The 24,879-nt window shown below is 33.3% G+C and overlaps 1 protein-coding gene across 31 annotated transcripts; it reads left to right on the forward strand.

The window, feature by feature from the left end:
- Positions 1-10,378: 10,378 nt before the first annotated feature.
- On the forward strand, positions 10,379-24,145 carry LOC114283664 (golgin candidate 6). 31 transcript variants are annotated; one of them, XM_082896386.1, is made up of 12 exons: positions 10,384-11,578; positions 12,788-13,678; positions 14,886-15,073; positions 16,270-16,333; positions 16,422-16,509; positions 18,363-18,449; positions 18,598-18,710; positions 20,200-20,353; positions 20,541-20,643; positions 22,315-22,369; positions 22,535-23,302; positions 23,380-24,145. In XM_082896386.1, the coding sequence occupies exons 9-12, from the start codon at positions 20,630-20,632 to the stop codon at positions 23,815-23,817; spliced, it is 1,275 nt and encodes a 424-aa protein (XP_082752512.1). In that variant the 5' UTR covers positions 10,384-11,578; positions 12,788-13,678; positions 14,886-15,073; positions 16,270-16,333; positions 16,422-16,509; positions 18,363-18,449; positions 18,598-18,710; positions 20,200-20,353; positions 20,541-20,629; the 3' UTR covers positions 23,818-24,145. The 31 variants fall into 31 exon arrangements, 22 of the variants coding, with proteins under 22 accessions (XP_082752513.1, XP_082752519.1, XP_082752533.1 ...); XM_082896394.1 differs by having other exon boundaries at positions 16,422-16,502; XM_082896391.1 differs by having other exon boundaries at positions 14,886-14,998.
- The last annotated feature ends 734 nt before the right edge of the window (positions 24,146-24,879 follow it).

Genomic DNA, 24,879 nt, shown 5'->3' on the forward strand with positions numbered 1-24,879 from the left:
AAATCATGCAAAAATGGGGACCAAAGAGGGGTATAATGACAAGTGGCACATGGAGGTCCCAAACAGTAATGAGCCCTTCTTCAATGTTGAATAAGGGCTCAAAATAAGCTCACTTACAGTTTATATCATGCTCCAAAACAGATCACACATAGGTCAAAAATACTATGGAAGATAATGGCATTTAAGAAGGATAATGAAGCAAGTGCATCAAGGGGGCCTCAAACAGTGAAAGACCCTTAAGCAAAAGTGAAAAGGAGCTCAAAAAAATGCCACTTTAAGTTAGGGCCGGAGCTCAAAACAGCAAGCATGTATGGCTAAGAAATGATACAAGAAAAAGCTCAAAAGAGAGGGAATGCTACTCACCCTTGAAAACCAAACTTTGATAGCTTCTTGGCTTGAGTTTGTGGCTCCTTAGGCTTTGAAGAACAGCCTCCAGCTACTGGAATGAAGGATGGAAGGGTGGGGGTTGGTGGTGTAGTGTAAAATGGTGTAGGGTTGGAAGGATGGAAGCTTGGAGATGGAGAGGGAGAGAGATTCAATGCAAAGGGCTTGAGGGAAATTTTTCTAACCCTTGGGACAGAGCTGGCCAGCCAAGTATATAGACCAAAGAGGGGGAGAAAAGGAGGGAAAAAGTGAGGGGAAAACAAGCCAAGTTTCCCCCCAAAAGTTGTCCCCCGGATACAGGTTTTTTTGAGGGAAAACAGATATACAGCTGGAATATACACACTGCAAGGATCATGGCCGGCCAGGTTTTGGAGCTGCAGGTGGCCGGCCGGCCACCCCCCATAGCTGGCCGGCCAAGGGTCAAAAGGGTCAAGAAGATTTTCTGGCCGGCTACCACAAATTGGTGTCCTCCCAGGTGCCCTCAACACATCCCTGTGGTTCAAAATTGTCAACTGTAAAATAGGAGAGAGAATAGGCCATTTTTAGGAGGGGTTCAAAAGGGTCAGGTGGAATTACTGGCCGGCCACCAACTTTTGGTGTCCTCCCATGTGTGTACAACACAAATATGTGGTTAGAAGTCCAAGAAAATGGTCCAAGGGTGGTCAACATTGGCTTGGAAGTGAGAAAAAACGGGCGTCGGAGGGCGCCGGAGGAATATAACTGGTTGCTGAAACAATTGCTGGCCTCCCACCCTTCTACGACCTTCCTGGTGATGAAACAGAGGTACCTGCCAGAAATGAACGAAAACCGATGCAAAACGAATGTTCGGGGGCCAGAACGCGCAGTTCGGGGCCCCGAAAACTGTCTGTTAAGCACCGAAAGTGGCATTCGACCACGAAGTGGGTCTCTCAGACCTCAGTGTCCCTCAAAAGGGAGTAAATAGGATGTATGCCAAAAACCGGAGCAACCAGAGGTGGTTAGGCGGTCCCGAATCGAGGCACACGGCCAACGGCTCCGAAAAACCGGAAACCGGGCTTCGAAATGGGCAAAATGGCCTACAGCCACAAAACGTAGCCTACGGCCACTGAGAGATGGTCTACGGGACCTCGCCCTCCCCTCAGGAAAAGAAACAGAGAAAACCGAGTCTGGTTCGCAAACCGAGGCAAGGCACAAAAGAGTCCGGAAGTCCGGAGGCAAGGCTCGCAGCCGAGACTCTGAAACTTCCGAACGAGTACTATATGCAGTATCACCAAGTGCTCAACTGGTGACGTCTGAATCTCAAGGTCGGTCAAAAATGGGGTGTCTACAGAAACATTTACACTGTCATTATGAACATTAATTGGTGCTTCATCTTATCATTATTAGGGATATTTTGGTAATTATGTCACTCATAGAATTTATTAAAATATAATAAAATAATTGAAATTAAATGAAACATAAGATGATGAAAATGGAATTATCAATAAATGCCCCATTGATATTTAATTTTATATGAAATTATAAATATTATATATTAGTATAATTATATCTATATAATTTACTTAATTATATTTGGATAAATTACAAATACACCCTCTGAGGTTTGCTTAAAATACGAATTGTTCCATGTGGTTTGAAAAATTACAAATACCTCCCTGTTAGAATTTTTTACTTAACAGAATTAACTAAAAAAATAAAATTTCTAGCTGTTCTCTTATATAATAATAAAATTATCTGAATTATTAATTGAAATAAAATTTTAACATCCTTAAAAACTGTTAATTAACTTAATGATTTATTAATAAAAAGACTTATTTGTTATGAAATAAAAACTTTAAGAGCATATTGTAACTTTTAAAACTACAAGGATAATTCGTAATTTAAATGAACTTCAGAGAATATATTTATAATTTACCTATTTTATTTTTATAATATATATTTTTTATTATGGAATTTGTTGAAGGATGGGATTGTAGAGATTTTTAGACTTACGGTTCCGTGTTTTATAATCCCTTTTCTTGTAGCCTAGGCAATCTAGACTTACTTGAGATATTTTTATATTTTTACACTTTGTAAACACTTAAAAAAGTCACATCTTTTTTATTAATTTTTTTGTTTTTAGTAGCTTTTTTTAAAATTATATATATATACATATATATATATTTTCTATTTGTCTTGTGTAGATGAATTAAAATTTAAAAAAAAATAAAATAAAATAAGCTAAAATAAGCCCAAAAAAATACTACTACTTTTGGCCTCTTTTTTTTTAATATTTTTTTAAAAAATTAATTTTTCAATTCATCTCGTCGAACTAAATCTAGAAATTTAAATTTTTTAATTTGTTAATCAAGTCACTAAAGATAAAAATAAGTATATATAAAAAATAAAAAAAAACTACTAAATAAGTAAAGAGTTGTTTGGAAAGTTCCAAATTAATATACTTTTTGACTTTTTATGAAAATATTTGAAATGTAGGTTAGGGTTAAAATGATATAATAGAGATGTGATGTGATAAAAATAAAATGATGTGCTAAAATAACACATGTCAAAAAATACCTAAATCTAAATACCCACTTAAACTCAGTCCACATCTAATCCAATCCAAATTTGACTCAACTTAATGTTTGTTCAGCATTACTATTATCAGCCTTGGATCAGAATTATTTGGGTCAAATAAAAAAGAATGCTGATATTTGACGACTCTCATTTAATAATATTCAATCAAATTTTATAGGTTAAAATTTTACCATAGAATATAATGCCTTGTTTGATATGAGCATGGTGTGCCTTGTTCGAGGGCAAATTATTTAATATTTTTTGAGTATCATGTATTTATATTTTTTAATCAATTATCATTTAATATATTTTTTATGTTTCTCAATCACTCGACATGATATCTCATCTACTCACCTTCTTCACAAATCATAATAATATGAAATATTACGTGTCCATATTATGAAATTACTGAATAATTACCCTTGTTCGAGATCATACAAAGCTATAAAGTCGACCTTCTTCCCAATAAAAAAACAAATTAATTAAACATTGAAATATTTTAATAATTTTGCATCAAATCCAGATCAAATTATCAAAACACTCACACGAGAGAATATTAAAATTCTCATCAGTTCAATTGGGGTCTCTATCTCTTTTGAATATATTAATACAACTAACAAGATATTTTACATTTGTTTATAGTCATAATCCAAAAAGGTAGGAGGTAAGGTAAGATTTTTTTAGACCGTAGAATATATATATATATTTTATTTTTTTTTGAGATTAAGGCTTGTTTTGAAAAATTAGTTAAATTTTTTTTTTTTTTTGGGAAAAAGCGTGTAAAAAAAAAGAAGAAGAAATAATGTGACCAAAAATAAGTTAAAAGTCAAAATTTGACTTTTAGCCAATTTTTCAAATTATTAAAAGCCAAAATTTCACTTCTAACCAAGTTCCCAAGTCTAAGTGTGGATAGAATTGGATAGAGAAAATATTATGGGAACAAAAGTTGAGAAGTACATATTTGTACACCACCAATCCGCTCACTTTACATTATTACTATTATTCTTTTATCATTTTGTCCTTCAAGTAAATTATCATCTAGGATAAAATGTACACATTTCGCTTTCTTTTTTCTTTTTGTGTGGATAATTGGGTATCTAGGCACCTTTCTCTTACCACCGTTGATCTCAAATATCGTGACCTCCCTCTTTTGTTACTCACCATTGTTAATTGCCAACCATCATGATAAACCCCGTCATTATCTAGAAAAAAAAAAGGATTAGTAAAGGTAAAGGGCTAGGTTTTCACATTTGAAGGGGGAGGTGGGGCACAAAAGAGATGAGGTTGGAGAAGGGGCAATTGCAAAAGAAGAGAGTGGTGTATGTAAGGACGTTGGGGAGAAAAAGGATTGGAGTAAGGTTGGAAGGCACTTGAAAATGAGAATATAGAGAGAGAAGGGGGTTGGAAAGGGTGTTGACATTGATACGAGTAGCGGGTGGTGGTTAATGGGGTTTGGTTTAGTTTTAGAATTTGATGGATGAATGTGATGGTATTATAGGGATTAAGTGGTAAGAATTGAGTAAAAGTAAAAAATAAAATTATGTATCAAATAATGGTGTAAATTGAGATAAAATGATATATACATAAATAAAAGTTATCAAAAGTTGAAATAAATATTGAGTATAATAGTTAACAAGATTGAATATTTTAAAGTTATGGTAGTGTGATGGTATTACGGTAATGAAAATTACATTATTAAATTAATCAAAGATAAAAATTGTCCATTTAATTTTATTTATTGATCAGTGACTATTGCTCTCAACAATTATTGAAAAAAATTAGAAGACAGTAGAGAAATGAAAAAATTATTTACCACAAGGTGAGATGTAATTTTTACTATAATTTCTTTACCCATAAAAAAATTACACACCCCATATATTTGTAAGTATTTTTAATATTCTACATTCGTTTGTAATTTTTCACAAAAGTTCAACTATTTCTCTTGGCAAAACTATCCGGCCTAGTTCTATTTAATCCAATCCAATATTAATAAAAAAATATTTGGGGAGACCATTGTTAAATTATAGAGTTAGGAAAATCAAAACTCTCCACATTAAAATAAAATAAAATTATATCATAAAAATAAGGATAAGTTACCAATATACCTACTGAGATTTGATTAAAATACGAATCGCCCCTATGATTTTGAAAATTATATTTCACCCCAGAAGTTTCTAATTTCATAATAAATCACCCATTTTATTAATAAATCATCGAGTCAAGTAACAGTTTTTTATGATGTTAAAAATATGTTTCAATTTATAATTTAAGTAATTTTATTATTGTATAGAAGAGCAATTATGAATTTCATTTTTTTACTTGATTTTGTTAAATAAAAAATTCTAATAAGGGGGTATTTGTAATTTTTCAAACCACAAAAAATAATCTGTATTTTAATTGTCCGGTAAATTTTAAATAAATTATATTTTATTTCAATTTTTTTTAGTGATTTTTTTAATTTAAAATTATGTCAATTTTTTTTTCATTGATTTTTTTTATTTGAAAAAAGATTTAACTTAAATATTGACTCAAACATCCAACAGTTTGGTAAATAACACTGTTAAAATATGATGAGATTTTTTTTAAAGATTGTTTGATTTTGAGATTTTAAAAATGATTTTTATTTTTTTTGCTTTTCGTGAATCTTTTAAATATTTTTTTAAAATATGTTTCTTAACTTATATGGACTTAAAAAATAAAATATTTGTAAAGAAATTTAAAAAAAAAAATTGTATTTAGTGATTTTTTAAAATTATGTTCTTATTTTTTTAATTTTTAGGTATATTTAAATCAAATAAATTTTAAAAGTAAAAAATGAAACTATTTTAGCATAATTTGTGAATATAATTTATATGTATTATAGAACTTTTTTTAAAAAAATCAAACTATTTTAACATAATTTGTGATTTTTTATTTTTTTTATTTTTTGTGATTAAAACTCATTTGAAATTGACTTAAATGATAAACAAACTAAACTTTTAATATATTTTTTAAGCTCGTTAATTTTTAATTGTCAGGAAAATTTTAAATAAATTATATTTTATTTCTTTTTTTTTTTGTTTTTAGTGATTTTTTTTATTTAAAATTATGTCAATTTTTTATTTTTCTAGTCTACATGAATCTAAAGGTAACATTATTTTTAAAAAAAATCAAAATATAAACTGGTAAAACTTCCACCATAATATCACTATCAACTAAAAATCATAATCCATAATATCACTATCAACTAAAAATCATAATAATAGACATAAATACAATAAATAAATAAATAAATAAAAATAAAAACAACTTTGAAAGCATTTACATTTGTGCATAACATCTTCACGTTAGCAAAGAACCCTTCTTGCTTGTACAGCATCAACAACCGCCACCGATCTCTCCCCGGCGCCACCGTCACGCCTTCTCCGGCTACCGTCGGATTCACTCTTCCAGTCTCAGAGGCCTTCTTGTTGTTCTTCTTACATCTCTCCGGCGACTCCACCACCGCTGGAGACGCATTAGATGCCAGAACTCCGTCGAGCTCATTTCTGCCAAAAATGGGAAAAATAGGCCTGATCTCATCGGCAAAGGTGGGGAACTCAAAATCATCAGTCTTGTGGTTTTTACTTCTTAGCTGTTCTTCCAGATCACTATTCTGGTTCCGTGGTGAGTCCACCTCCCGTTCTAGGTCCTTCATCTTCCGTTGATCAACAATTTTTTTTTTCTGACTCCTCTTCGATTGTTTCTTTCAATTCTCTGACCCTGTTCTTTGCACCTTGAAACACGTTTAGAATTTCATAAACAAGGCTCTCAATGTAGCCGTAGTCTTCCTCAATCGTGCTGAGATTCTCCATCAGCAACTTCACCTTATCTCTTTTCTGGGTACGCAGAGAGTCCAGCTTAAGTTCTAAACCCCTTATTCGAGCTGATGTTTCACTCTTATGGGTCTCATGTATCTCGGTGTGACTCGCAAGTTCCCTTTCTCTCTTACCCAGTTTCTCTTTCAGCTGGCTACATTCAGTGACAAGTTCTTGTAAAAGCTTTGAATTCTAACCATTTAACGTTTCAGCTTCCATCTTTAAATCACTGATCATCTTCTCCGCTTCCTTCTCTTTAGTAGTTTCTGTCAACTTCCTTTTCAAGTCAACCACTTAAAGTTCTTCTTTAAAGTCATCTGTCACCTTTTGAAACTCATTTTGCAATTTTCCATTTTTACTGCCCTTTTCCTTTGAAGAATAAGCTGAATCCGAGTCCAAGTTGGAGGAAGAAAAAGAAAAAGAATAATCTGTATTCCTATCTTTTTCATCTTCATCTTCTTTCTCCTTCTCCTCAAGTTTCTTCAGAAGACTGGAAAGCTCATCAGCTTTATGTTTTTCAATCTCTCCTTTCTGGGTATGCAGAGAATCCAACTCAAGTTCTAAACCCTTCATTCGAGCTGATGTTTCACTCTTATGGGTCTCATGTATCTCGGTGTGACTCGCAAGTTCCTTTTCTCTCTCACCCAATTTCTCCCTCAGCTGGCTATATTCGGTGACAAGTTCTTGTAAAAGCTTTGAATTCTCACCATTCAACGTTTCAGCTTCCATCTTTAAATCACTGATCATCTTCTCTGCTTCCTTCTCTTCAGTAGTTTCTGTCAACTCCCTTTTCAAGTCAGCCACTTGAAGTTCTTGCTTAATGTCATCTGTCACCTCCTGAAACTCATTTTGCAATTCTCCATTTTTACTGCCCTTTTCCTTTGAAGAGTAAGCTGAATCCGAGTCTAAGCCGGAGGAAGAAAAATAAGAAAAACAATCTGTATTCCCATCTTTTTCATCCTCAACTAATGTCTTCTCTACCGACTTCTCGCCGCAGTTGCCAAAAATGGATCGAAGAAACCGAGAAAATTTTGAGGGTTTTTTAATAATGAATTGTTATGGTTGTTGAAAAAAAATAAGTTGCTCATCCATTGTAATTCTTGGGAAAAAAGACAGAAGACAGAGATGTAATTCTTGGGAAAAAAGACAGAAGGAAGACAGAGATTGTTACACTACTTTAGAGGGAGTGGCTTTTATCGTGAAATGTAGTTCATTTTTTTCCATATTCTTGACAAAGGTAGGTTCTTTTTTCCATATAAAATTGGGATATCAAATGGAAAGTATTGACATTTCCATTCCAACATTTCTCAAATGGAAGGTAGGTTCTTGTTACACTCTCTCTCTCTCTGAGTGTGTGTATGTGTGTGTGTGGGGGGGGGGGGGGGAGATGAAATTCATGATCAACATTTCTTAAATTGCAAAGTTAAAATTTCGTATTTTTTCAAATTTATTATATATCATACATATGAATGTTTATATATTTTGTAACTTAAAACATCAAGATATCTTGTATGTTGCAATTACATTCTAAGGAATGCAAAACAATTATAGAAAATTGTAATACACATGTTATATGCATCTTATAAATATTTCAAAATATATTTAGAAGAACGCATAAATTGTGTTATGAAGAATGCAGAACATTGTTAATAAGACAAAAGTTATCACTTATGACATGTTTAGAGGGATTAAGAAGTATCGCTGAAGTATCGTGATCACCATACGTTTCCTCCGCTGAAGTGTCTGTTCCTTTTAGATTATAAATGCACTGTCTTTTAATTCCAAAACTCATGATGAATTGGCACTTCGAAAATGTATCCTTTAATTCTTTTGCAAGATGGAAGAATTAACTACGATGAGTTCGTTGCCATGATGAGGAAAGGCAATCCGGAGATAGTCCCAAACAAACGTCGCAGATAAGATTTTTCAACGTTACATTGACATGTGTTTTTCCAGCTTGAGGACATGATTTGTTGGTCTAACTAGGGCGTGTTGCAACTGGGATTGAAAAATGTTCTCAGTTTGGCTACCTGGAATCACGGCGACAGTTCTTGCTTTCTGGATTGGTCTGTGATTTGTCTATACCTGCCTTTACACAAAAAAATGAGTTAGATTGTCATCATTTTGCTACATAATTATACTACCAGAATGTGTGATTATTTACTCTTTACTTGTTTCCAAATTAAGCACAAGGGCATTTGTCATTTACAGATTGGATTTTATTCTCTCTCTCTCTGAGTTATGAGCTTCCTTAACTTCTATCTTTTTTTTTTTCTTTTATTTATATATTTTTTGAGAAATGTCTACCTTGTTTTACAATGCAAAGGACCATGAACAATTTGCGTGACTCATGTACCATATTAGAAAAACAATTCAAGTCTAGCACATAATCCAATTTATGTGCACTTAGAATTTTTCAAAATTATTTAATGTCATGAGACCAGTCATTGGGAATGTTATTTAGAGTTTTAATCTAATTTTATTCCGAACTTAGAGCTTGAGAAAAATATTGGTTGTAACCGTGTCACAATCAACCAAATGAGTTGAATGAGATTGAACTTAAGATGTTCTTGTAATCAAATTATGCATAATGCATTCACATCCATATATTGGCTCAAATTAAAATTTTGGTAAAAAAATTATTCAAAATTTATTTAAACTTTTTGTTTCATACTTATATCAAATTGAGTTTTATTCATTTTTTACTCAAATGAAAAAAGATTTAATTTAAATATTGAATCAAACATCCAATAGTTTGGTAAATAACACTGTTAAAATATGATGAGATATTTTTTTTAAAAAAAAAAATCTAAATAAAAATTAAAGACTGTTTGATTTTGAGATTTTCAAAAATGATTTTTAATTTTTTTTTTGTTTTTAGTGAAATTTTTAAATATTTAAAAAAAATATTTCTGAACTTATATGGACTTAAAAAATAAAATATTTGTAAAGAAATATTAAAAAAATTGTATTTAGTGATTTTTTAAAATTATGTTCATATATATTTTTTTATAGTTTTCAGGTATATTTAAATTAAATAAGTAAAAAAAAAATACTTATAATAATTCAAAAAGCCCACTAAATTACGTAATAGCGCAACAATCAATTTCTAAACAGAATAAAAGTTTACCATTAGAATTTTTATTGAAATATTTACTTAAATCAATGCGTAAGAACTTCAATCATGAATGGAGGATATAATTTAAATGTATTCTAGAACTTTTTTTTAACAAAATCAAACTATTTTAACTTAATTTGTTAAAACTCATTTGAAATTGACTTGAATGATAAATAAATTAAACTTTTAATATATTTTTTAAGCTCTTTAAATTTTAATTGTTTGAAAATTTTTAAATAAATTATATTTTATTTTAAATTTTTTTATTTAAAATTATGTCAATTCTTTATTTTTCTAGTGTACCTTGTCTAGATGTATATTTTTCACACACACTGTGAGAGAGAGAGAGAGAGAGTTAAAGGTAAAATTTTAATTTTTAAATCAAAACTAAACTGATAAAGCTTCCACAATCAACTAAGAATCATAATAATATACGTAAATACAAAAAAGAATCATAATAATATACGTAAATACAAAAAATAAAATAAAATAAAAATAAAAATTTAGAACACTTTGCTATTGATAGCTTTGAGAGCCTTTCCAATTTGCTTGACATTTCTGGTCAACATCTTCACGTTAGCAAAGAACCCCTCTTGCCTGTACGGCATCAACAACCGCCTCCTCCGATCTCTCTCCTGCGCCACCGTCACTCCTCCTCCGGCCACCGGCTGCTTCACTCTTCCGGAGACGCAGTAGGTTCCTGCCGGAACTCCGTCGAGCTTATCTCTGCCAAAAATGGGGTAAACAGGAATGATCTTATCGGCAGGGGTGGGGAACTCAAAAGCATCATCTTCATCTTTATCTTCATCTTCGTAGCTCTTCCTTTCTTCTTCTTCTTGGACCCCTGGCATCTGATCAGTCTCAGTTTCGTGCGTTTTACCTCTAAGCTGCTCTTCCAAATTACTGTTCTGCTCTTCCAATTCTCTGACCCTGTTCTTTGCACCTTGAAACGCGTTCATAATTTCATATACACGGCTCTCGAAGTAGCCGTAGTCTTCCTCAATCGCGCTGAGATTCTCCATCAGCAACTTCACTTCATCTCCTTTCTGGGTACGCAGAGAATCCAGCTCAAGTTCTAAACCCCTCATTCGAGCTGATGTTTCACTCTTATGGGTTTCATGCATCTCGGTGTGACTCGCAAGTTCCCTTTCTCTCTCACCCAATTTCTCCCTCAGCTGGCTACATTCGGTGACAAGTTCTTGTAAAAGCTTTGAATTCTCACCATTCAACGTTTCAGCTTCCATCTTTAAATCACTGATCATCTTCTCTGCTTCCTTCTCTTCAGTAGTTTCTGTCAACTCCCTTTTCAAGTCAGCCACTTGAAGTTCTTGCTTAATTTCATCTGTCACCATCTGAAACTCATTTTGCAATTCTCCATTTTTACTGCCATTTTCCTCTGAAGAATAAGCTGAATCCGAGTCCAAGCCGGAGGAAGAAAAATAAGAAACATAATCTGTATTCCCATATTTTTCATCCTCAACTAATGTCTTCTCCACAGACTTCCTGCCGCAGCTGCCAAAAATTGATCGCAGAATCCGGGAAAATTTTGAGGGTTTTTTAATAATGGATCGTGGTGGTGGTTGAGAAAAAACAGCTTGCTGATCCATTGGGAAAAAAGACAGAAGACAGAGATGTAACTCTTGGGAAAAAAGACAGAATTGGGGTAGAGATGCAGAGATGTAGGGAGTGCCTTTTATGGTGAAAGGTAGTTCATTTTTTCCCATATTCTTGCTTTGGTAGGTTCTTTTTGCCTTACAAAATTTGGGTATCAAATGGAAAGTATTGACATTTCCATTCCACATTTCCTACACTCTCTCTCTGTGTGTACGTGTGTGTGTGTGTGGGAGATGAAATGTTTCATGATCAACATTTCTTAAATTGCAAAGTAAGCTGAGTAGCTAACATTTTTTGGAGGTAATGGGAGATGAAAATTTCCTTGTAGTCATCCTATTGTGTTATTGTGTTGAAAATAAATTAAAATAAATTGCTGATTTGCATTGATAGTGGAGTCAGATAAGGTAGGATTTCTATTTCAACTTTCATTTCCTAACTCTCTCTCTCTGTCTGTCATTTTCAATGGGATTATCTGTTTGACAGTATGTATTTGATTTCCTTGTTCTGTTGCCCCAATACAATTTAATATTTGGCTCAAACTATGTGGTGTCTTTGTTTTGTTGTTCTGCTATAATTTTTTCTTGTGCTTACCATGTGTTTGATAATATGCCCAACCCAATAATTACATACTTTCATTAATGGATGATGACAACCTTGCTTTTTTATTAGTTTGTTCTTCTTGTCTGGAATATTTTTTTACCACTCTAATCAACAAGATGACTTCATTGGATTTCCCCTTTGGGTTCAAAATTGTAGCTAATGAAAACTACGTAGTAGGGTATTTGTAAAAAGAAAATTATTGTTGTTAAATTTCAACCATTGTGGTTATATTGGTGTAAATTTTATGAACCATTGGTAGTGATAAATATTATGACACCTTTGAGCTACTGTTACCTAACACTTACCACAAACATTTGCCCATCCCATGTTGGCTTTGAAAACATAAGAGGTTTTTAGGGTTTGGAATGATGTGAGAATAAATCAGAGAAGAAGTCTACTATTTAAAAAAAAAAATATTTATACAAATGTATCTAGAATGATGTGAGAATAATATTTTCAATGCTATGTTAGTTTTTGTCAAAACAAATGGCAGTAGTAATATCAGTAGTGAATTGCTGAATATAATCTCTTAAGGAGATTTTGAGCATATCACCAATACTGTGGAGCACTCCTTCAGTCATAAATTTATATAAAAAAAGTAGTTACCTGACAATAACAACAATATATATAAAGTGGTCATTGGTCATTGAGTGTGTGAAAGCTTACTAAATATTAAAATTAACTACATGAATGATGGCAGGGTGAGGTGTCTTATCCTGTTGAGGGACTTGTGTAAGGAAGTGGGAAGAAGATTGAGATAATCTGTTGCCATGAAAGCTCCTAATATGCTGATTATGAGCACTTGCAGAGTATTGGCATTGAAGCCACCTCCAAGAGCGACAAGAAACCCATCTTTTACTCTTGGTTTTGTGATAACTTCTACCCATATTTTGCTGCAAATGAAGTTAGGTTTCCTCCTCCCCTCAACTCTCTGTGTACTTTGAATCTTGTATAATATCCTGATATAAGAGATGGAAAATCCTGAAAAGGAAGAACCAGACAGAAACCATAGAGATTTAGTCATCAGAACTAAATTTAAAAAATAAAATGCTATTCGCTGTTTAGTGGGCAAATATTAGTGCTGGTTTTTCTTAGTGTACCTTTGTAGCTGCTTTGGTTTGTAAAGTGGATTTGGGCTGGTTACGTGTCCTTCAACTTAGCCACACATACGACAGTAGAAAAGACACGAAGCTTCACTTCCAATACCATTCTTCCTAGAAATTTCCCAAAACAATGATCTGATGTTTGCCTATTTCCCAAAGCTCCTCCCTGCAAAATTTTCTTGCAGATTTTGGGTTACCTACGTGGAATTCAAATTATCCACACCGACAATGAAGAAGAAAACAAATTTTATCCATTCGAACAGAAGGGGATTTTGTTTTCCATGCCATGTGTTCCTACAGCATGATTTCTCACAAGATATATATATGTTCTGGATGGACTTACTGTTGCCCTGTTCTTCCCAGCACTGTCGGCATTGGTGCTGCAAGAAAATTGATCCCGTGTGCTGGAAAAGAAATCTGCAGAGTGTGCCAAATTAGTATCCAATTGATGACTTCCATGTCATTTGGCTACAGAGCTTTTTGTGGCGGTGAGTCGGTGACCAATTATATAAACCATATATATTTTATGCGATACCATCTCTCGAACCGGAGTATATGATTTTCTGGCATGCAAAATTTTTTTTTTTCCCCCTTCTATGTAGAGATTTTGATATTAGATTTTTATGTTTTTGTATTGTATTGGTGTTTGTTATTGCATTCACGAATTTCACACATCATCTGCTTGACAATATGTCTATAAGAGTCAAACAAGTAGGTTCAAGTGAGTGTTCATGGACTCTGATCTCTCTTTGATTATGTGTTTCTCCCTCTTTGTTTTGGTATCCGAACTCAATCGATTCATTTGAATTGGGAATTTGTGTGTTATGTTTTGTTAGATCTTTGATTTGGTTTTTTTTTGAGTTTTGTATCAATGTTTAACTTGATTTTGAAATGGGTTGTTTGCTTTTGTACTAAATGATTGATTTAATGTTTCTATGAACTCATAACTTCATTTATTATGACCTAAGAACATTTTTGGTAATATTTGGTAAAATTAAGGACTTTCTGAGTTGATAACATAGTGTGTGTCAAACAGTATTAACATTAACAACTTGCCCAAAAACAATTGGAGCAGAAGAGTTAGCGACTAAAGAAGCCCCCATATTTGTGTAAAAATTTTAAATATAGCAAATCAGTTAAATAATAGCCAGATGTCCCGCTTCCATCTCCATACTGAAATAAATCACCACACTGATTACTCTGTGAAGAGCATTCAGCAGCTGCAGCTTGAACTACATAAGCACATATTGGGTTAGAGCAAGAAACCAGAGACGCAATTGACAAACTGATTACGCTGTGGTGGATGAACTGCACCCGTCCAAAAATAAATAAATAAAACATAGAATAAATAATAAATAAGTAAATAAAGATAATAAAACTTTTTAGGAGTGTAATATGGGGAGGGGATATTGGTTATAATAATTGCATATGTGAAGTTATAATTCTGTCAATTGTTGGTGTTTCTCTCTTGTTCTCATGCTGCTAGGCAAGATTTAAGCCTAGGGCCCTAATCAATCTGTACCAAACCGGTTGATGACCTGAGCCAAGACCTTAGAGATCTTTTTTTCTTTGTTCTATGTATATCAGTGAATGCAGCTCATTTTGTTTTATTTTTATTTGGACAATGCATGTGATCATATTGTCTCCCCTCACAAAACTCTTAAACAAGCTTTTACTGATTTTGTTTATGAACAGATATCCAACAGCAAAATGAACAACACTGTGAATAGGAAATAGAGGAAATTAAGAGGGGAATCAAGTCTGGAAACATTACACCAGATGCTTCAAATATCAGATTCTCAGATAAGGTACTTGATGAGCAAAAGCATGCCATCAAGATTTCTGATGAGAAGGTGGCTTTGGCTGTTCCAGCATATGAGTTGGTACAAAACATGGCACTCTGTCATTCCGTCTCTGCTAAGTGACCACATTTGTTATACTGATGATTAGCATATGTCGTGGTTCCATAATTCTTAGCTTTTTTTTTTTATATTTTTTTTAATTCATTAATTGTTAGTGGCTAAAATATCTTAGTGGATATCTTGTTCCTGAGTTTCCTTTCGACTCAACTTAACAAGCCTTAACCCCATTTTCTTGGGGTTGGCTACATGGATTGGTCATTAGTTGGCATTATTCAAAGCCACATCCCAACTACTTGAGTGCAGTTTCTTTTTTTTTTTTTTTTTGACTGGACAGTAGTTTTGAAGCCTAGCTGGTATTTGGGTGGCATCCCAATTAACCTAGGAGTAAGTGTTTTAGACATGTTTTAAGTTGTAGTCAAGCATTTTATTATTTGTAACCTATTCTGCAAGTAATAGTCGACTGTTTATAACCTGCCTATTGTTTATTGAATATAACTTGAGCCATGTCCTTTTTGAGGAATATATTGATTTTCTGCACCATACAATTCTACAAGTAGGGCCCTTTAAGGATTTCATCACTCTTTGTTTAATGATTATGTCTGATTTCTACAATGAAGCTCTTAATGAAATTTGTTCTTGAGTATATTTCTTGGTCTTTATTGGATTGAGTCTCACATAGACTCTCCATTCCAGACATCCACCTATCTTGATTTTATTTGAAAATAGGTTGAATTCTTGGGAAAGACTATGGTACACATGAAGGGTGTGTACCATATGCACCCGTATGCACCTGATAACTAAAGAAGACAATGGCACAACTTCATGCTTTTTGAGTCCCAACTTAAAAAAAAATAAAAAATAAAAAAACCAATAACCAAACAACACATGAGGCATAACCAAAGATCTCAAGAGTCATAACTAAAATAAGATCATAACTAAAGAAGTTAATTGAATATAACTTGAGTAGAATTTCCCTAAATTCTTTTACCCATATATCATTTCCTGCATGTGTAAGGACATCTATATTTCATTATGGTCATTGTGAGATTTTGATGAATGAATTTTTGTTAGAACGTATGTGTTCATTGAATTTTTATGCAGCAATGGAACATTTCATAGATCTTGTTTTTACATCAGTTGTAAGTATCTCATGGATTGAGTTGAAAATTTCCCCATTTTGTTTTTTGGTTAGAGTGTATATTGTGATTATGAAACAGGTAGATGCTCAAGTTCAACAACTTGATCAATATCTGAAAAAATTTGATGAAGAGCTTCAGTGTGGTATGTTTCTTTTAGCTTATGCATCGTCTTCTATGTTTTGCATGTAATGGTGGCCTTATTTGAAATGTTGCTTTTCAACTTGTGGCAGAAAGAGAAAGTGCTGCTACAACTGGGTCAGCTGCTCAAAATCTCAAAAATAATGTTAAAGCTACCAGTGGCAGAGGAAGGTGTAAGACGTAACTACCTTTCCTACACCTGGATTTTCAAAGTCCTTGCTAGATTTATTTAGACCTCACATTTAGGCTATTGAAGCTTTTGATCCTGATTGCTTTTTTGCTTTTTGGGAGCTGGATTTGAAACTTGATAATTACTATGGTTATTGTTACAACTTTTAAGGTAATGGAGAGAGGGAGAGATTAGATATGAAGATTTAATTAGATAATGGAAAACACAAGAGAAGATAAGGAGTTGGCATAGTAGGAGCTATGGGGGAAGAGTAGTCCTAATAGAACACCAACAAAGAAACTCTTCCCTACACGGTTTTGCCTTAGCTGATATCAAGAATCAGAGTATATGGGCCAATTGTTATTGAATGGTCAATGAACTTTAATTGAGTGAGAGTGATTGATATTTTAGAAAAATTATATTAAAATTTTGAATGAGAATCATGATTGGTGGCCTGTAAGTAGTAATGAAACTTGATAACAGGCACCATTTATTTGTATAGATGTCTGCATATTATGCTTAATTACTAATTTGTAAATTTTGGTGCTTACATTAATGTTTTTTGTTGAAAATACCAATTAAATCATATCAATCCACTTTTGAGTTTTTGATTGTTAGTCGCATCTCATTTTGGGTTTCCAATTAATATCCAACTTTGAGTTGTAGTTAAATAGAAGCACTGATAGGTAAAATTGTATTTATAATCGTGTAGTAATTGTTACCCTTTTCTTCTTTTTCTTTTATTTACCCCTCTTTCTCGACAAGGAACTATGTTGCTATTGTTTTAAATAAATTACTTTAATATGATTTTGTTGATCTATATTATCACTTTTCTCTTGGATTCATCCTAAATCTAAGAATCATCTTTCATCGTCAAAATCTGCAATATTTTATGGTTAATGGTTATTTAGCTAAGTTCGCTACCATGGGTTTAAGAAACACAGTAACTGATTGAACATTCTGTTGGCTTGCTTTTATAAATAAGCTGAGAACTTTTAAATCATAAGAAGGAAGGTGTGGCAACCTTGGTGCTAGAGAGAAGGAAAAGAGAGACGGCAAAAAGCAATTCTTCCAGCTAGCTAGCCCACATAGTTCCAGTTTAAGGCTAAGTTTGGGTACTCCCAAAAAAGCCAAAAAGCCAAAAAGTTACTCAAAAAGTTAAAAAGTTAACACTATTCACCAAAAGTCAACAATTACGGCTGCACAACTCCCAATTCAAATTTTTCCCTACAAATCAATTTTTACAATTTTTTATTACACATTTTTCAATAAAAAGTCAAAAAGTTAACCCAAACATCCATATTTTCAACCTCAATTTTTTAGTCCAAAAAGACAAAAAGTGCACTTATTTAGTCTTCCCAAACTTGGCCTAAGATAACAATGGGCCAATTTGTTTGCCGGTTTAAAATTTTATAAAATGTAAGATGTAATTATGATTAATAAAATATAAAATATTGTGTATTTGATGTTATTTTTTTAAAAGAAAATATTGTATCTTTGCCTTGCTATATTATTTCTATTAACGATAATACAACCCCCACGCGCGTAGCACGTGAGGGTCCAACTAGTAGTATATAAAAATATGCTATCAATCAGTGCTTTGATGTCATATGTATTGTACTACTAGTCAAAAGACTTGTTTTGGAAAACACTACTTCAGCTTTGGCGATAGCCATGGCCAATTATTAATGCCATTGGCAATTTCTCTGACACGGTTGTCACTGAACAAGACTGTCTTGAATTGTTGAACAATCTCATTCGTAATGATGCGTCTAATCAGGCTTGTAGGCCTTTTGTTATTATTTTTGTTTTGACGCATACACATTCCTTCACTACTACTAACCATGGTCTGGGTGTGGTGTAGGTATTGCTAAAGGAGACTATGGGCTTTGACCCTTTGATATCAATTTTGAAGCTTAGAGGAAGTAGCTACAGTTTCACCCAACAGAAGGTTAGACACCCAGATTTTTAGAACTTTGTTCACTTCTTGTAGTTTAAACTGCCATATATGTGCGTGGAGAGACATACACATGTATGTGTTATCACTGAAACCTTACTGATCATTTTTTGTTGTCTTTGAACCAATATGATGCTAGTAGACGATAAACCTTCTCAGTGCTTTAGAGACCGTCGGTTTGCTAATAATGGGAGGTCCAGAAATTGACACTGGAAAGATGTCAATAGGCTGACCAATAAAGCAGTCTTGGTTCAGGTTTGTTTCAAAATAAGTTATCTGCTATAATGAATACCTTTATAATTTTGTAAGATTTCTCTCACTGGTCTATGTATATTATTGGTTGTAGAAAAAAGTTTTTGACCATCTTTTAATGCTACGAGTAGAAAGCCAATGGGCTCCTGTTCCTGTGCGATGTATGGTCAGATAACATTCTTTTTCTTCTTGTGGGTGTGTGTGTTTTAAAGAATACCCTTACAACGAGATATCATGAGGAACACCCTCTTGGATGCTAGGTTACTTAAATTACTTGTACGTTTTATTGGTGATGTAGATTGTGCAATCTGAGTTGTGTCACTCGTTTCAAAGAATGTTAAAAGATGGTGATTATTACATCTCCATTTCTTGTTCTATAATGTTCTATAATATTTAATGGAAAGCGAGAATATAATTGATAGACCATTAGTAAATACAAAGTCCCTTCTGAAGATGTGTTTCACCAAATACTCTTTTTCCTGGTTGAGGGAAAACAAACATGGACTTGGATATAGCTTGTGCCATTCCAATAGAGTATTGCAAGTGAGTCTATCCTGTTAAATGACACTGTGTAAAGCTGTAAAGTAAATGGTACATCTATGAAATACCCATCCTGTATGGCAATGATTGATGTTCCTAGGAATTTTGCTTTGATAAATAGGTAAAAAAATGAGAGTCTTCTCTTATGGTGAACTTGTAGGCACTTATTTGCAAGAATAGCTTACTGTGGGTGATGTATCTGCTCTAAAATAGCGATTCCACAGTTAAGAGCATGAATCGAGTTGGAATTGCATTTCCATCAAGATAGAATTGAGGTTCCAATTGTGATGGGCCCGTTCTCAAGCATATGAATCCAAAAGATACAAATGAAAATCAATGCAAAATAAATAAATAAATAATACCAAAGCAAAGCCACCAGGGCAACTGAGATGAGACTGTTCTCAAATACTTACCTGATGCTAGTTTCCTATGTCTGTGCTCTTTAGAGTAAGTTGTATAACTAGGAACTTCTCATTCTTTTAAAGAAAATAAATAAATAAATAAATAAATAAATAAAAGGTTAGAATACTGGCTAAGTATATCAATAAATGTATGCCCTCATGCACGTAGTTGGGCTCAGAATTATTTATTTAATTATTTAGACTCCTTGGACCATAGAAAATGCTATTTCCTGCTTATTACTAAATGGCTTGTTTAAGGCATATAAGTCTAGCAATAACTAATAAAGTAATTAAGTGTTTTACTAACTTTCATGCATTTTTTCGCAGAATAGAGATCTACTAATGAGCTTTATGTTAAAATTATTGCATGAAATAAAACGCATGATCATTAACAACCATTTACTTATATACCAACAAAAAGAAACTTCTTGGTGCATCACCAACTTTAGAAAGGTGCAGAGTCTGTATAAAAAATTTCCAGGACTTCTAACATGCACAGAAGCTTTTTATTTATATGAGGCACTTAGATGCATCGGTGATCTGATTGCCAGTCATACTAAGAATCTTGATGCCCTGGCAAGCAAAGTTCTTGAAGAGGAGCCACAAGTAGAGCCTGCACTGAATTCTATCCTTCGAATCATCTTGAGGACTTCCAGCATGCAGGAATTTGTAGCAGCAGACTATGTTTTTAAGTGCTTTTGTAAGGTTTGTGTGGGGCATATTCATTTTTTCTTTTTCTTTTTTTACTTCATGAACTTCCCTACTGGATTGAATTTCTCGGTCATATATACAATTGCATCTGATCATATATATTCTTTCATTATTTCCTATTTTTCCTTCTTTCAAATTTTTAAATTATATTTAAATGGTTGATTTATCGTATTTGTGGCAGAAAAACCCTGATGGTCAAGCAATGCTTGCATCTACATCAATCCCTCAACCGCAGCCAACGACTCATGCTCTGCCTGAGGATGTGAGAACATGTCATTTGGAAGGTCTATTTGTCCTCCTCTTTGCAATCAGTACCTTATTTAATTTTGTTTTTTTTGAAGTGTAAGGGAATATTCTGTTTCTTGGTTGGAAGATGTGTGCATTTATTCAATTCTTTCTGTTAATTATTTTTTTATTTTTATAACTTTAATTTGGACTTCATGCTTCTGATGATTAATTCTTTGAAGAATTTGTTTGTGGTAGCATGCTATTATATGGTCTCACTTTGAGTCAAAATGATGGTGCCCTTGAGGTAGCGTGTACTTTTCATATCTTACCTTTCTAGATTAAAGACATGAACATAATCACATAACATATATCTTTTCTATTCTTTTTTTTTTCTTCTTCAAGATGAGGATACCATTCTGCATAACTAGATAGTGTTTTGCGTTTTGTCTTCTGACATTCTGTGCTCAGGTTTTTTTTATGAGTTGGGTACAAGTCAGTTTGGAGTATTTAATTCTCATCGAGTATTCTTGTGCATTTGGAACGATATAAGTAGGAAATTATTGTTGAACCCTCAATTCTCAAGATGTGCTTCCCTTGCTACAGGGCACCTTTCCCTTTTAGGGAGTAGGAGGAATTGGCCTCTTTTCTCGTTGATATTGTTTGCTTTGGTTTTAGCCTTCGATCTTGTTGTATGTCCCAGGTGTCCAAGGGCTTTTCTTGTTCATCTTTTCTCAATGAATTATTTATTCATAATAAACTCTCTTTGAAGCCTTTTGTTTTAATCTAGGATAAGTATCTTGCAAAATTTTCTCTAAATGTTGTCGTCCTTAGCAGTGGCAGAGCCACAAAAATGATTAAGAAGGGACACTTGGTAATTAAAATTTTGAATTTTTTTTTCTCATAATCAATAACAATAGATTATAATTTTTAAATTAGTATTAAGCACAAAATCTTAAATATTTAATATAAAAGCTTTGAAATTTTTGTTTTTACAATTGACCTTGTGAAAAATCAAAATTGGAAATATATGGTGTCATTTATAACTAGTGTATTATAAGCAATGCAAAAGAGTCTTGTATGTCTAATGATAGATTATATAATAATATATAAATAATAATGATACTATATCATCATCAGTATATGGTATCACTAACCAATAGTAAAATAATGCATAGAAGGTCAATCTTACTTGTCAAATATAATTAACAATTCAATAATTTCTCATTTTCGTAGTGGGGTTAAATATGTTTACATGTAAGTGACGATTTGATATCATCGTTGCACTGAATTTTTTTTATAAATTTTTCATACATAATAATGTGCCTTGTTGTAGTTTCTTCATTTTCAATCAAGACAACCATTATTATTTTCGTAATTTGAAAAAAGTAATTAAGAAATCATTCTAAATGTTATTTCTATATATATTTTTTTATTTGTTAATTATTTTCCTTATATGCAAAAAAAAAATGAAAAAAGAATTGCAAAAAATGAGGGGGGGCACGTGCCCCCCACCGGACCCTTCATACCTCCGCCACTGATCTTTAGGCCCTTTTTTTTCCTTCTTTTACTCAAGTTTTTGGGTCATGACACCATATGCCTTTTGGCTCGTAAGTATTTATCTTGACCATACAGAACAAGTTTTTTTTTTTTTGTGTTATTTTTTTTTTCTTGGTGCTTTGTTTGTGAGATTCATCCAAAGAATGTTCTGAAGTGCGGACTTGTTCCAGAGCTGCTAGTGTTCTTTCTCATGTGCTAAAGGACAATATGCAATGCAAGGAGAGGGTATGCAATCTCACCTTGTTTTTTCTTCTAGTATTATTAGGGTCAGAAAATGTATGGAGAACAACTGCTTCAGAATACTAGTTATCTTTACATTTTAGGGTCAGATAATATACTAAACCTGTTAACATTGCCCCCCCTCCTATCTTAACGTAAAATTTACTGCAGGTTTTACGAATTAAATTCGAAGAACCTACACCATCTTTAGGAGCCCCAGAGCCATTATTGTACTGTGTAGTGAAATACTTGGCTCTTGTTTCTTGCATGAAAAGTAAAGAAGGAAAACTAAATGCATCAGGGAATACATATGTACAAGCAATTATTTTGAAACTGCTAGTCATTTGGCATTCAAATTGCCCGAGTGTGGTGCAGTGCTTCCTAGATTCACGTCCTCATCTTACATATCTGCTAGAGTTGGTATCAAATTCAACCACAACAGTGTGTATAAGGGGGTTAATAGCGGTTATATTAGGAGAATGTGTTATTTATAATAAATCCAGTGACAGTGGAAAGGATGCTTATACCATAGTTGATGCCACAAGTCAGAAAGTGGGGCTCACATCATACTTTTTGAAGTTTGAGGAGATGCAAAAAAGCATAATTTTTTCTTCTGCAAAACCGGCTGAGCCCCAGAAACCATTGACAAGATCCACCGTTGCTAGTATAGCTGAGATTGAAGATGTCGAAGAGAATAAGGCGAGTGATCTGAAGAATGAGGATCATCCGATGCTTGCTTCGATGTTTGATGCTCAGTTTGTTGACTTCATCAGGAATTTGGAGGCAGATATTAGAGAGAGCATTGTAGATGTCTATAGTCATCCAAAGAGCAATGTGGCGGTAGTGTCAGCAGAATTGCAACAGAAAGGTTGGGAAAGTGATGGAGACTATGTTAAACGGCTGAAATCATTTGTAGAGAAGCAGTGCTCTGAGATAACGGTATGGTTGCATGAAATTATTGGCATATATATATATATATATTTACTTATATTTTGGTTTGTTTATGTTTTTCAAAGGATCTTCTTAGTCGCAATGCGACCTTAGCTGAAGACCTGGCCAAGATTGGTAGGGGTGGTTCATCCCAGCCTGAGCATAGATCTAGTGGGGGCTCAGAAAGAGTCCAGTTGGAGACACTCCATATAGATCTTCAAGAGGCATCACAACGGCTAGACACGCTTAAAACAGAGAAAACCAAGATTGAATCCGAGGCTTCAATGTACTGTAATTTGGCTGGTAAGATGAAATCCTATCTGAAAAGCTTGTCCGATGCTTATAACAATCTTGAACAGGCAAATTTCCATCTAGAAAAGGAAATTAAAGCTTTGAAGAGTGGAGGGGCCACACGTATTCCAGATGTCAAGACTGTAAAGGCAGAAGCATGGGAAGAAGCCCAAAAGGAGAGCGAGGCAGAATTGAATGATTTGCTTGTATGCCTCGGGCAAGAGCAGAGCTAGGTAGAGAAGCTGAGTGTGAGATTGTTAGAGTTGGGTGAAGATGTAGACAAATTACTTGAAGGAATTGGTGATGATATTGGGCTTCTGGAAGATGCTGAAGTCGAGGAAGACTGATAGTCTCATGGGTTGATCTTTTGTACATCTTTAGTGAGTTGTACAGTACTTAGTCTCCAATTGTTTTTATAATGTTGACATAGTTGAATCTAAATTAGTTATTCTTTGGGATTGTCTTTTGTTGGTGGAAACATGATGTGTATTTTATTGTTGAAGCCTCCCAAGAAGATGTATATTGACAGTAACTTCCACTATTGATCATTTTTTCCAACTCTATTAGCATGTTAACTCCATTTCAATCTCATAAACTATAAGAGGTTTTTTTTTTTTTTTTTACATCCCATGCAATATCGAATGCAGTGGTTTGAGTTGACTTTTTGTTGTATATATTTCACTATTTTCCAACATTCATACTACATTTAGTGTTCTAGATTACATGACTCTTATAAATACATATACGATTATACGAGATGACAATCCGCTTTTTGAATGCTAATAAACATATTCCTCTTTCCTTCCTTTTCCTTTGCCTTTGCCTTTGCCTTTGCTTTTTACATCAATAAAATTCTTTTTTTGTTGAATAAAACCCCCTCTTTCTATAAATTAGATCTCACCACTTTCAATCTTAATCGGGCAATTAGTATATACTATATGCATTTATACTTATTTAAGTGGATCTCATTTTTTCATAACACACACTTAAACCTTAATGTTTGAGTGCCCATACATTTTCTCCATGAACAAATCCTTTACACAAAAATTGGACTCCAATTTTAGTGTCGGTGTTGTCAAATGCTATGGTGTATGCTGACTGTGTCAATGAGTTAGCAGCTGAGAGGGGAGAGAAACGAGGGGAAGAATAGATTGTGGTTGGGAGGGAGTGAGCATTTTTTTTTTTTTTAATATTTTTTTTTCACATTTATACACATTGGATATCACACATATTTAACACACTTCAACATTTCTATTAAAGTAGCTCATTCACTAAATTAATAAACACTTTAATAC

This window comes from Camellia sinensis, chromosome 11, assembly GCF_055761805.1.
Source record: "Camellia sinensis isolate YWXY chromosome 11, ASM5576180v1, whole genome shotgun sequence".
Classification (NCBI taxonomy): domain Eukaryota; kingdom Viridiplantae; phylum Streptophyta; class Magnoliopsida; order Ericales; family Theaceae; genus Camellia; species Camellia sinensis.